General features: G+C 37.6%; 1 protein-coding gene across 1 annotated transcript in view; it reads right to left on the bottom strand.

Annotated features, from left to right (window-relative positions):
- Positions 1 to 14,180, bottom strand: part of Maoa (monoamine oxidase A) — a 70,579-nt gene that overhangs the window by 38,302 nt on the left and 18,097 nt on the right. Inside the window, exon 3 of the mRNA XM_026387585.2 lies at positions 8,164 to 8,301. Coding sequence (XP_026243370.1) covers positions 8,164 to 8,301 — 138 coding nt within the window. The remainder of the gene's footprint in view (positions 1 to 8,163; positions 8,302 to 14,180) is intronic.

A 14,180-nucleotide genomic window follows, 5' to 3' on the forward strand; every position in this document is an offset into this window, starting at 1 on the left:
GTTCCACATATAAACCTTTGCCAAAATGACCAGGATTGACATTACTATCAAATTGACCAGAATTCACTATGTGTAAAATGCTGAAGGGAACAGAAAAAGATGGAAGAGTCAATCCCCTAGAGGACCTAATAAAATCATTTACTTTGTTAGTATTTCTCACTGTGATCTTTACAGATGCTATATGAAAACAGGTTCCATGGTCATAAATCTTGAGAATCTTGGTTTATAAACAGGCCTTTTTTACTTCCAGACCTCAAAGGATTTCTAATTTGCTAATGGGCATCTGGAATACTTACAAAATTTATCTGACCACCAGACCCTCTCTACTTCAAAACATTTTTGAGATTGATGTTGTTTAGAGAACACTCAGGAAATATTTCCCCAGGCATTTTTTTTTCACATTCTGACAGGCCCTGCCAGGAGCCCAAGATATAACACAGAGAAACATGGGATGAAAGAGGAGCTTTGATAACCAGAATACTTATTTTCCATGTGCTACCCATGGGAGGACATTCTCATTTGTATCCATTCTGACCAAAAGACTATATCATCCCACAACACTGAGTCAAACAGGAAAGATGAAATTCCTTGCACATCTAGCTAAAACTGCAAATGCATCACAGGCTCTGTGTTAAGTCTGTGTGCTGAGCCCTTCCCTCTTTGTTACCAGAGAGTGCAGTGAGAAATTATGTCACAGAAAGTGAAAAGGACACAAAGCAAAGCAGAGCTTCTAGCTAGGATGTTAACTGAGGGCGTCCATGTTATGTATCATACAGATGGGGCGGATATTGTAGCCTTGTCCTTCTCCTGGTTGAAGTCACTTCAATGATGGCTCCAGGATCATGAGAGCAGAGACAAGGTGATAGCATGGAGTAGGGCTAGGAGCCATTAGACTCTCAATACAGTCTTCCTGACATCTGACTTTCAGAGAAGTATTTTTTAAAATCTAAATATTGGGTGAATTTGTTGACATTCAAGACTATTCCAGTGGTGGGTGCTCAAATAATCATGTGGATTAACAACTGTATCCATGCTCTACTTTTACCACCTGTGGCAGGTCAGCAAATATGAGCCAGAGAGATTTCCTCCCATTGTCTCTGAAGCTGATGTTTTTCAGAAACATTTATCTCTTGGATATGGCTGTAGAAATGAGGCCACTAGGTACCTTGGCAAACACACAACATTAAATATCAGCTTGCAGTTCACCGGGTATCATTTCAGTCTGAAAAATTACAGGAGTGCAATGGGAATGAAAGGAAATGGATGAGTTCAGTAATCATTCCCTTTGTTTGAAAAACTTGACATGTCATTTTAGTCTTCTATGAAATGAAAAAACTCACTTCTTTAGCCTTCAGGATCAAACTGTCCATTACACTCAATGGTAATTAACATTCAAAGTTTCTGTGACTTCATTGAGAATTTTCTTCTGATTGCATGAAACCCAAACACAAAGCAAAAAAATAAAATGAAGTGCTATGAAAACAGTACAAGGCTGCTTGAATATCAAATATCCACATTATTATCATGATTGTCTCTTTTCAGTTTTAAGTTCTGGGTTTGCGGAGGTTCATGATTGACTAAGCTTTCACCTCTGTCTTTCTCTCTCATTTCTGTTAGGACCTTGAGGCAAACAATCATTCTTACAAATCTCTCTCATCTCTAAAGTAGGAATAACTGTCACTTACTAAAACTATGAGACCCATTGGTCTTCAAAAGATATTTATTCTTTGAATTCAACTCAGAAGTGAAAAACCTTTGAGTCCATACCTGAGACAGAGAGCTACATGGCAGCCATCAGTCCTATTAGGTGTAAGGATGTGCAACAACAAAAAAGATTTTCTGTCTGGTTAAATGTGGGCTCATGGAACAACTGAGCTTTCCTTCTTCAGGAAGTGCTCATAATGGACCAGATATGAGATTCCTAGGACATTGGAGGGTTTTTAAGGTTTTACCTGTTAGAAGGTAACTGCAATTGTTTGAAATTCAGGATCCAGGATTGAGCTTCATGGGTGGGGCAGTGCATATGTGCTGTGGGGAAGGGATAGAGGTTGCAGAGAGGGAATTAGGAACAAAAAAGCAAAAAGGGATAGGGAAGGAAGAGATTTTAATCTCCAATGGGTAACCTACATTCTAACCTGAGAGGTCAGAATCTCTAGGAGTTAGGTTTTATCATGGAGATGAGAACAATTTCTCCTGGGGAAACTGTTTACTTAAAAATTTCATCCCATTTATAAAGTTCTTTTGGGCATTTACCTAAAAGAGGAGGTGATCGCAAAGTTCTGCAGAATGAGTATGAGAGAAATTCTTTGTATCTGATCTACCCCATTTTCTAGGCTGTTAGAGGAGGTCAGGCCAAGGCAGGAGGGTGACTCTAGGACCAGTTCTCAATGAATGGTTAGACAAAATATCTATAGTGAATTAGCCCCTATTAAAATGAATGAAAGAGTTGGGTTCTGTGGTGCATGCCTCTAATCCCAGGTGATCAGGAGGCTGAGGCAGGAGCATTACAAGTTAAAGGCCAACCGGGCAATGTAGCAAGACCCTGTGTCTCAAAATTTCAAAAATAAAAATAAAAAGGGCTGGGGATGTAGATCAGTTTTAGAGTGCCCCTGGAATAATTTAGTACTGAACAAAAAAAGAGAAAAAAAGGGAAGCAAGTTAGGCATGGTGGTACATGCCTATAATCCGAGTTATTTGAGAGGCTGAGACAGGAGGAGCCCAAGTTTGAGGCCAGCCTCAGCTACAACAAAAAGTATAGCCATTTCCTCTCATTTCTTTGCTGTGCTGGAGAACAAACCCAGGGCCTCATGCATGCTAGTCCAGAGTTCTACCATTGAGCTACCTCCAGCCCTAGTGTAAGTTTATAAGAGCAACTCTCATTAAGATCTCTGGTTAACGCACAAGCAGCAAATTAGGTATTTTCTAAAGGGGGGTGGTGGAGATTACCAAACACTATTTTTAATAAGCTACCTCCATATATCATTTTTCCACATTTTATTGGTGCATTATAGTTGTGCATATTGATGGGATTTGTTGTTACATATTCATATGTGCACACAATATAACAATATAATTTAGTCCATATCATTCCCCAACACTCCTCCACCTCCTCCCCACATCCCACCCCTTTGTCCCTTTCCTCTACTGATCTCCCTTTGATTTTTAGAAGACCCACCCCCCTCTTTGTTTTCCTTTTTCCTCTCTAGCTTCCACATATGAGAGAAAACACATGACCCTTAGCCTTCTGAGTTTAATTTATTTCACTGAACATGATGGTCTCTAATTCCATCCATTTTCCTGAAAATACTATAATTTCATTTTTCTTTATAATTAATAAAACTCCATTGTGTATATATACCACATTCTTTATCCATATATATTTATATTTTATTTGATAGATAAAACTGAAAATATATAAATGTTTATAGCTTCTCTTTTAAAAAACTTATAATTGGGAAATTCAAATGACATAAAACATCTATATGTATACATAGGGCTGGGGTTGGGGCTCAGTAGTAGAGTGCTCGCCTAGCATGTGCAAGGCCCTGGGTTCAATCCTCAGTACCACATAAAAATGAATAAAATAGAGGTATTGTGTCCAACTACAACTAAAAATAAATATTTAAAAAGACATCTCTATGTAAAGTACAGTGCAGATGGAAAGCATTATTGTATGTATCATGAATTTAAGTATTTGAACGTAGTGATAGGACAAGCAATATCCCTATAAGGGCTTAACATATTTAGCTTCTTAAATTTCTTTCCAAAAGGTGCTGAAAGTGAAAAATATAACTTCATTTGGAGACAAAAGAAATACCTTCCACGAGTTAATATAGAAAAGGTGCTAAAAGAAACTTAAAATTAAATGTCCCTTATTCAAAGGAAACAGTCTTAAGAAAGAGGTCAAAAACACAAGTATATCTGATAAGCATTAAAACAAATTAACACAAAACATTACCTTCTACACAACTTACTTGTTAAAACTAAGTTCATCTCTTAGTAACCAAGAAAATTTATTTAGTATTCCAGGACACACACTGTCTGAAGAGCTTTTGACTTTAGTCATAGGCATAGAAACCAGGAATAAATGGCTGCAGGCAGAATAGAACCAATACTAGGAAAATTGCTTGCTGAGCTATCATTATCAGGAAAGCCTTTGTTGTTTTAAATAAATCCTTATCATGCCACTCAAAAACAAATGTGTGGTACATGTTTAGAGTCTCTAGTTTTATTTAGAGAGGATGGGAAAAGCAGGGAGAAAGCAAGAATGCAGAAATATGTCAATTTTTCCTGCAAATAAGCTCTGGCAAAAATGCCTTGTTCCATCTCTGGCTGGGTTCTCCCATTCCACACCATTCACTCTACCTGCAATTGTGATCTAGAGAAATCCAAAGAAGCAAAAAAAAAGAAACTAGGCATTTCCTCTTTCTTTTATAAGACCTGGCCTGCAAAATTTAATATAAGGTCGCCCCAACTTAACAAAACTTGCTAATAAAACAAACTTAATGAGGGAGCATCTTATTTACTAATGCAAGTAATGAATCGATCCAATAGGCATTCAGGGATAGCTGCTTCTCTTACCATCCAAAAGAAAAGAAATGACAGAAAATGTGTTAAATATATTTAACTGATGCCATTTAAAATTCACCTTTTGGGTTAAAGACAACACAATTAATTTATATTAACTTCACTGGTGGATATAATCTTTCAAATAAAGCCATATGCAATTTATAACATTCATAAAACCTGTTCACTATAGTAATTTCTTTGTTATTTATAGAAAGGAATACACTGTATTAGATTACAGAAGCCAGGGTTGTCACAAGGCAATATTGAGTGTCACAAGACAATTTGTATTACTAACCCAATATCTTATCATGCTAGAAAATCCATTTCTCCCCTAGAAGTGGAGAGAACTGATAGTTGTGATGTTTTACAGTTTTAAATAAGTGGAGTTATTAACAATCTTATCTACAATATTGAACTAAATATCTTGCCTTCATACCTTTTCTGTGATACGGCACTCAGTAAAGAAGAACCATCCTTATCATTACTATGGGAACAAGGCTGACTTTGAGGAATTGACTACTGCAGTGTAGATTTAAACAAGATATTTGCTGTCTAAAGTGCAGCTGAAGCACAAGTCTTAGTGCCAAACCTATCAGATTCTGCATGTTCAATAATTGTGATCTAATATTACCTAATATTACATATTACTATGTTAATGTGCATAGCCATGCAATGGCAACAAGCCAAAGGTTATCAATTACATTCTTTTAAAAATAATTACATTCTTGAAAGAATCTTCAGGCTACCAAATCCAAAGCCACAACAAGATTCCTTTTTCTAGTATGTTATATATATGACAGCCACACTTGTGTTTTTGTGAAATAAAAATATGGTAGGATTTGAGTAGCTCCCACCTCTAGAAAGGTGAAGCTGTGCTTTTTCTTAGAAGTAGGACTATCAAGGATGGCATAGACCTAAATTTAGAGAAGGACTCAACAGCAGCAACAAAGAAAGTGACCATAGATACTATCCTAACATCTCTCTTTCCTTAAATTAGGCATATGATATAGCAAACAGCATTTCTTTAAGACAGTTCATCCTCTAGTAAAGCTTGAAGCAAAGCCTCTAAAAATATAAAATGATCAGACCTGGATTTCTTGAAACCAGGGTTCCCTATGAAGCCCAGAAAAATTGTAGTCATTGGAAAGCCTGATATTTAACTAATAACACTTAACTCACAGGTTCTGTCAGGAAGGTTGGACAGCATACTATCATCTGTTGATAACCTTCGACAGTCAAAATTCTGAAATAGCACTTTCTCATTCTAATTCCACCTTGCCTCCATCAAGAATAATGAGGAGTTGAATTACCAAAGCTGGTTGTGGGAGCCATTTTAAAATCACACCTTACCACCATGTTTTAGAGTGGGTATAGCTGGGAGACTAGTAGGTACTTAGTTTGAGGACACACCTACAAATTTCCAGTTTTTCCCCAGTTTTCAAAATGTACATAAAGGAACATGAGACTGGAAGAAGAGTAAGGAAGTAAAAGAAGAGTGGTCTTTCAGTAACAGCATCTGCTCATCATATGAGTCAAGCTTCAGTGAAATTGGTGGTGAGATACCTTACAATAGATATGTGTTTGGTTAAACAAACATTGGAGGCCCTCCCTGCTTCTGTTCAGAACCCTTAGTTTCAATTCTGAGACCATATATGCATTCAAGGATTAATAGAATGCTACTAGGTTTTTAACCTTGACATCACTTTACCTCTTTGAACATCAGTTTTCTCATCTGTAAAATGAGGATAATTATGCAGCCCAGTGGGGTAGATGTAAGATTTTAATTAGTTCATGCATAAAAGTATTTAGTTGTTTGTTTTATTTTATTCCAAGTAAAATAAAAAATCTCTCAATGCCTGAATCTTAGGGATAAATAGATAATAAGCGTGAATCTGCTTAGATGGCAAGTAATCATCACACTCATTTGCTTCCCAGTGGAGTTGAGAGTGAATTTCCATGACTGTTTAATTTGTAGTTGATTGCAAAGGGTTAGGCTTCCCTCCTCACATTAAATGCAAGAATGTAAAAGGGCTCAATGACTATTATTCTTTTTAGCTGCTATTATTCTTTTTTTTGGGGGGGGGGTACCGGGGATTGAACTCAGGGGCACTTGAATACTGAACCACATCTAGAGCCCCATTTTTGTGTTTTATTTATAGGCAGAGTCTCACTGAGTTGCTTAGGGCCTCACTAAGTTGCTGAGGCTTTGAACTCGCAATCCTCCCATCTCAGGCTCCCGAGCCACTGGAATGACAGGTGTGCACCTCTGCACTTGGCGCTATTATTCTTACTATTGTTATTTCTTACTAACTTAAGGAAACTCCACAGTAAACAGGAAAGAGAAAATGGGGAAGCAAAAGGTATTCTCCTTTCTGATGGTGCCCTAGTAAAGCCAACATTGTTAAGCACTTTGTATACATTTTTTATGCCTATTGAGGATTAAATCCAGGGGCTCATGCATGTTAGGCAAGTGCTCTACCACTGAGATATAGCCCAAACTGAGACTTTGTATTATTTTTTAATACTTTCTTTATTCCTCCCTTAATCTCTGTATCCACAACTTTTCTAAAAGCTACTGTTTTTTTTTTTTTTTTTTTTTTTTTGCATTTGTTACTGCCAGATTCTCCCATGCATTGCAAACAACATGGCTATCATAGTTTGCCATGATTCCTGATTTCATGCTTGGGCATAATGATGCCCAAGTTTTGGTATGCATATACCACAAATTTCCTTAATTCCCAGGACGCTCCCTAAGTGCTGTAGCCTCCAGACCCACAGTGACTGCCTGCAGTGGAGTCAGGGGGAGATGTGTCTGCTGATAAGTGATGTGGTTACTGGCATGGGAATCCTGCCATTAGAATGAGTAAATAACCCCTGCCCTTGTGCTGCAAATTCCAAGAAGTGAGCTGCAATGTCAGATGGGAAACTTAAGTTCTCAAGGCATATTTCCAGACTCTAGTCATTCCATGTTTGCTTCAATGAGAAAGAATAACAGTGGCAACAGCTGCTGTTTCTTAGGTGGATATGAACAGCTTAAGTTTAAACAAACTCTTGTATAAACAGTAGGAAAATGCACTAGACTTCGGGAGCTAGACTTCCTGAGTCAGAGCCAAGTACAAAGGGAATGATCAAGTGCTAAAAAAACATCTAGCTAACACTTTGAACTGGAGGAAGAACCAGTTCAAAGACTAAAGAAGTAATCTCAAACTATTGAGTTCCTTGGGATCTTAGAGTTGACTCCTAAATGATTCAGGAGTTGACTGGGGCTGGGGTAGTGTGTGTGTGTGTGTGGTGTATGCATGAAACCATATCTGTTGCAAGCACCCCTAACCCCAGGGCTCTGCAAATATATTAGGAAGGGGAATGGAGGTACAACTTATGAGAGCCATAGTGGGCAACAGGGAAGAGAACCAAGGTGAGACGTGATCTCCCACAATGCTTCCAGGAGTCCTTAGCAACTTTTTTAAATGAAAAAAGGAAAAGAGCCTAATTTTTATGATTGCTTTGAGACAAATACCAACAAACATACAAACAAAATGTTTTCTTAAATAAAATGCTCCCCCATTGGTCATCTGGATAAAAACTCAGACTTACCTTGACATACTGAACAAGACGCTCTTTGATGTTCACCTTGTAAGTCTGTAGGCCCAGCTCCTTAGACAAACGTAAGATTCTGTTCTGGGTTGGTCCCACATAGGCTCCACCAACGTCTACCCAATTAACATGCTCATTCTGCAGAAAGAAAAAGTGGTCAGAAGGCTTTAGTTAAGACTTGGAAATAAAAAGTCTTTATGTCTCATAAAAAATAACTCCATGGGCTGGGGCTGTGGCTCAAGTGGTATCGCGCTGGCCTGGCATGCATGCGGCCCGGGTTCGAACCTCAGCACCACATACAAACAAAGATGTTGTGTCCGCTGAAAACTAAAAAATAAATATTAAAAAGAAATTTTTAAAAAAAGATTTTAAAAAACTCCATTTATTTTGCAAAATTAACTGTGCATTACATCTCCCCTTATAAAGTACAACTGAAAATGGCAATCATTTTTCTTCCTCTCAAGAATTGGGGCATAACATTGTCTGACACTTCACTAAGCACCTTCATTTGCAGAGCTGTTGGTGTGGCTGATCAGCAATATAACACATAAGGAATAAAGAACTCTGTAGTAAATCCTACCAGTCTAGATCCTCTGCAACACATTCAAGTTATTATGTATGTTTTTCTCTGGAGTTACTGCTGGAGAAGCCACCCAGAGACTTATTAGAGTTAATTCCCTTATTTCTATCAGGAAAAAAAATCTTAAATCAGCTTACATTGATGAGCTCTTGATATTTGAAAACACTTCCAGGGAAGAATGCATCATGGGAAATGAATACTAAAAACCATAAAAATATTCATATATCTACTAAATTATTTATAAATATGCAAGCTCTCAAACTGAAATTGTTTTCCTTCCCCCTCCTAACTGCATTTCTCTATTTTTTTTCACTTATTAACATATTTCCCGATGATTTGATCAATGAATTAAATCTTGGTGAACTACAATTCCTCCATGTTTTTTTAAAACTATTTTTTTAGAGATGGACACAATACCTTTATTTTATTTATTTATTTTTATGTTGTGCTAAGGATCAAACCCAGTGCCTCACACCTGCAAGTGCTCTACCCCTGAGCCACAACCGCAGTCTTCTCCATGTTTTTGTAATAACCTCTTATGGCTCTATTCAATTTCTATTTTTTGTTTATACCAGTTCTTATGTGTGAATGCTGCCTTTTTTCTTGCTTACCTGATTACATTTTTATTGTGTAGTGCTCCATATACTTGAAAAACATGCAGAAATAATTTGAATCCTTGGAGATATCTTTCTCGGAGAGAATTTATGTTTGTTTCTACCCAGTGCCTGAGATACTAACCATAATAAAAAATAACTTTATTCCTCTTCAGTGCTGAAGTGATTTTTAAAAAGCTGGGATGACAGAATGATCAGATGTGGGAGCTTTATAAATTGAGTTTGAGGGGCTGGGGTTGCGGCTCAGTGGTAGAGCGCTTGCCTGGCACATGTGAGGCACTGGGTTCGATTCTCAGCACCACATAAAAATAAACAAAATAAAGATATTGTGTTCATGTATAAATAAAAAATATATTTAAAAATATTGAGTTTGGGACCCCTCATAGACCAAAGTCAGGCAGTCATCAAACTAAGCAAGTGATCAAGGTCACAGGAACTGATCAGGAAGTTCACATGGCTTAGGTAAAGTGTCTGGTAAGACAAGAGCAGCAAACATTAAGTCCAGCCTTGGAACTTCTTACATGTTTCCTATAAGGACTGGAATCAGTCCTCAAGGCAGGCTGGATGGGAAGGCAGCCCAGCTGGAGTGGGGATGGTAAGAGCAGAGAAGAGGGCAGGGTCTGCTCTTTTTTTGGGTACTTATCCTAGGCTACACAGTATCAGCTGTTAGGAACCCCAAAGAACCTTGAAATGAAGAGGTTATATACTCAAACATCTATGTGGGCCAGACAGGTGTAAGGTCCAATTATGAGTGGAGACTGTGACTAACTGGAAGGAACATGAACAGAGGGACATTTGCTACTCAGCTCCATGTGGGAAATGTGATTCATTGTTGCCAGATCTTCTGGTTTTCCAGAGAAGTCAGAAATCTCTTCAAATGAAAGTTTCTGATCTTTAATGCTGTTAATTAATTTTTAAAAATCTTCAGAAACATCTACTGGCCCAACGAAAACATGTTTGTGGCTGATTTGGCCTGTGTGGAGAATCCTTTAGCTATATGCTGTACTTTAGCTATAGTACTTGAAAAGGCCAAGTGACTTGGGTAGACATTCCCTGTGAGTTTTTTGATGCCCATGAGGATGACATTTATGCTCTATAGAAACAATTACTCAGAAATTACTTTGGATTTAAAACTCAATTTTTAAAATTTACTCAATTTTTCAAAGTTACAAACACTAAATCCTAGTTCTTTTCTAAGTTTTTAAGTTTAGCTTTCAAATCATATTTTATTTAATGTTTGATCAAAGGTAAAGTCCTATAAACACTTAAATGGTACTTTAAGTTTTCATTTATTTGACCAAAACAAACATTCCCAAACACTTGAATATTTCTATCCCCAATAAATTTTTTATAAATATTTTTTTTAAAAAAGCTGGGCTGAAATGTACATGTGGCCTAGTACTCTTGCAGTTCACCATTAGTCCTAAGATGTAGCCCAACCCAAAGCAAGGAGTTGACCAAAACCTTCCCCATATATACACATACTTCGTTGGGCTCTGGAATTGACATTATATTATCCTAGCTTCAAAAAGCTATCAAAAGAACTGCTCAGTCTCCCAGCAATATTTAGTAGCCAACAACTCTCCCTAATACCCAGGAAAAGGTAGGTCAATCCTTTTTGGATACTGGCCCCATAATTCCTCACTACATTCTTAGCTCTCTGGCTCTCTAATGCTCTGAAGATATATGAGTATGTATACATGCACACATGTGTGCATGGTGAAATCTGTCTAGTCTCATTGTGCTTTGGTATAATTTACCCAATCTGTTATTTCCAGAAAAAGAGTACTGCTGGCAGAAGGAAGAGCCAGTGTGAAGATTCTAAGGCAAAAGCATACCTGGTATGTTTAAGAAATAGCAAGAGGGCCAATGTAGCTAGAACAGAGTAAGCAAGGAAAAGAGAACTGGAGATAAGGTTAGAGTGTCTATTGGGAAAGAGGCCAGCCTCACAGGACAATGTATGCACACTGGTTTTTGCTCTAAGTGACAAGGAGAGCCTTTGGAAAGTTTTGAGGAGAGAAATGCTAATGTCTGACTTAGATTTTAAAGACTTGCTGCTGCACTAAGAATTGATTATTGGGAGCAAGAGTAACGACAGGGAAATCAGTTAGAAGGCTACTGCAGTCATCTACCCTAAAGATGATGGTAGCTCCCGAAAGGAGGTAGCAATGAAAGTGTGTGGGGGGGAGTATTGAATTCTCAATATGTTTTTAAAACAATGCCAAAATAATTTCCTGGAAGAATACAGTAGGTCTGGCAGTGTTAAGCATTACCCCAAGTGTTTTTCAGAGTTGCCATCTTATTTGGGGAAAGATGCTGGAATAACAGTCTCAGTGAGAAACATAAGAAGTTTAGTTTGGGATGGTTGAATTTGAGATGCCAATGCAATATCCAGGAGGATCAACAAATGTCTAACTTCCCTGTCAGATCTGTACAGTGCATTTTATTCAGCATTTTTCTTATTTCAATGGGGGGGGATTATTCAGGGTTACCTTGCTGCCATAATAGCAGAAATGAAAGTTTCTTTAATCTGTCCATCCTAATCCTTATGTTCTCTTTTACTAACCATGAGTACTGTCCTCCAAACCTCTAGACTCTAATTTCCATTTTAAGATTGGAGAACAAGTACTCCAGTAAATTTCTAGGATTTAACAAAGACAGCAAGAGGACCCTTGAGAGTTTTCAAATGTCTTTAGAACACTGACAATCTCTTTAAAGTGTATAATCCTAAGTGAAGTAGTAAAAAGAGTGAGGCATTTTACAGAATGCTTTTTACAAAGCAAAAACATTCTATATATGATGCTCTGGGTTCAGCATGAAGACACTAGAAATGAAATATGGTTTTCTGCTATGTTGCACCTTAGTCTTTAGGGCCCTTATTTAGATCTTATTACTCAGCCTTTGAGGAGGCCACTGAGATGCAACTATATTAGCAAACAAATACACCAACCTTTTGGTGGCCCTGTGGGCATTTCAACTTTATTAATTTGACTCTGAAAAATCATGGAGGGATCATATTAAAAAAAATTGGGATGTTCTGAACTAGTTGAAAATCCATCCAAATAGTTGTCAGGTGAAATACCATCTTTGACATTTCAGTACTTAAAGATGTAAAGTAGTTTTTATGACATCTTCTGCCAAAATTATCTTAATTGATTATGCTACTAGAAACAATTATAACAATGTTTGATTCAGTTTCTTATTAAATACCATTTTTGTCCTTTTTAAAAGCCTTCTGTTTCTTCCATATGAAATATTAATGCTAAGTGGTAACTTCAGGCATTTCTGAGATTCCTTTCTCATATACCTAAGAGGTACATGATATCATGAATATGCAGTAATAGTTCTGTCTGGTGCTGACATATATAAATGATGCAGCATGGCCAAGCAGCTTAGGCCAACAACACAAATTGGGATAAGCATGTTGGATTTCCTCATTTCCCTTATGCAAAGAAAGTTGTTCTTAACTGAAAATCTGCAACATGACTGATGCTCCTATTTAATAAGCAAGAGGTTTCAGAGATAAGAAAAGCAGGGATAAGGCACAACTAAATAACTACCTACAAAATGAAGGAATATTTTTCAGAAAAATTACAGAAGAATCATATCTACCAAAAAGTAAGACAGAATATGCAACCATTTTTTTTGCAATACCATACACTGTTTAGAATCTGAAGATGAAGGGAGCTTCCTCATCCAGATTGTATCATATCACTCAGATGAAAAAAACTGGGATGTGAAGTGCTAACAGGACTTACCCAAGACACCATGTCAGGCCAGTACAGTGGATAGAATCCCAGTTTCCTCACTCCCAGACCCATGGCAGACTGCATCCAAAGGAGTACTCAGAAATTCTCCAAATAAACTTAATCTGGATTAACATTAAATGAAAGCAAGCAAGTGTGTATATACCAGAGAGCCGTGCTTCTTGTAGCCTCTCCTAGTGAGCTTGTCAAAATGCAGATTCAGATTCAGCAGGTCTGGAACATGGCCTAAAATTCTGTATTTTTATCAAGTTCCCAGATGATTTCAAGGCTGCAGGTCCACAGACCCCACTTGGAAAAGCAAGGCTGTGAAACACTATTAGAACTAATCAAGTAGGAAAAGGCCTCAGATACATCTTCACATATCTAGCAAATATCATATGAATGTGTGTGCATGTGCATATGTGTGTATGTTTGGGGTGTAGAGTCACTTCCAGTCCAGAAAAACTATAACCCTAGCCAAGACACTACATACTTGATGATCTCCTCTCTAGTTTCAAAATTATGACACTGTATTGAAGTTATTTGTTCATACTTGCTGTCTTCACTAGAATGTGAGATATCATACCCAAATGATAGAAAGGGCATGGTATGGTGTGACTGAAAGAGTTCAGAGTTCAAATGTCATCAGTTGGCTATTGCAATAACCATTGAGGTTACCTTTCTCTTGCCTGATTACACTCTGCAGTCTGGAAATGTTAGATATCAGACTTTCTTACAGCTGAAGGGAGCCAGGTGACCTAACTCTGCCCAATGAAACTGAAGCAAATGTCTACCTGAGTCTTCCAGTAAAGATCACTCTCCTTCCTACCTTGAATGAGGACTTGATGCTTAGATGTCAGCATCTACCTTGTTACCAGAAGGCAACATAAATCAACATGCAAAGAATGACAGAGCAGAAGGACAGCAATAGATTAAAGCCTTGAAGATAAAGCTGAACCCCCTATCCCAACTTGGACTATGTACCACCAGACTTCGGTGAAATTATTGAATATTTGCTTGGCTTAATCCACTGCTATTATCATTGCCTAGGCCATTCTATTATCTAACTGAAACATC

Source organism: Urocitellus parryii, chromosome X, assembly GCF_045843805.1.
Source record: "Urocitellus parryii isolate mUroPar1 chromosome X, mUroPar1.hap1, whole genome shotgun sequence".
Lineage (NCBI taxonomy): Eukaryota > Metazoa > Chordata > Mammalia > Rodentia > Sciuridae > Urocitellus > Urocitellus parryii.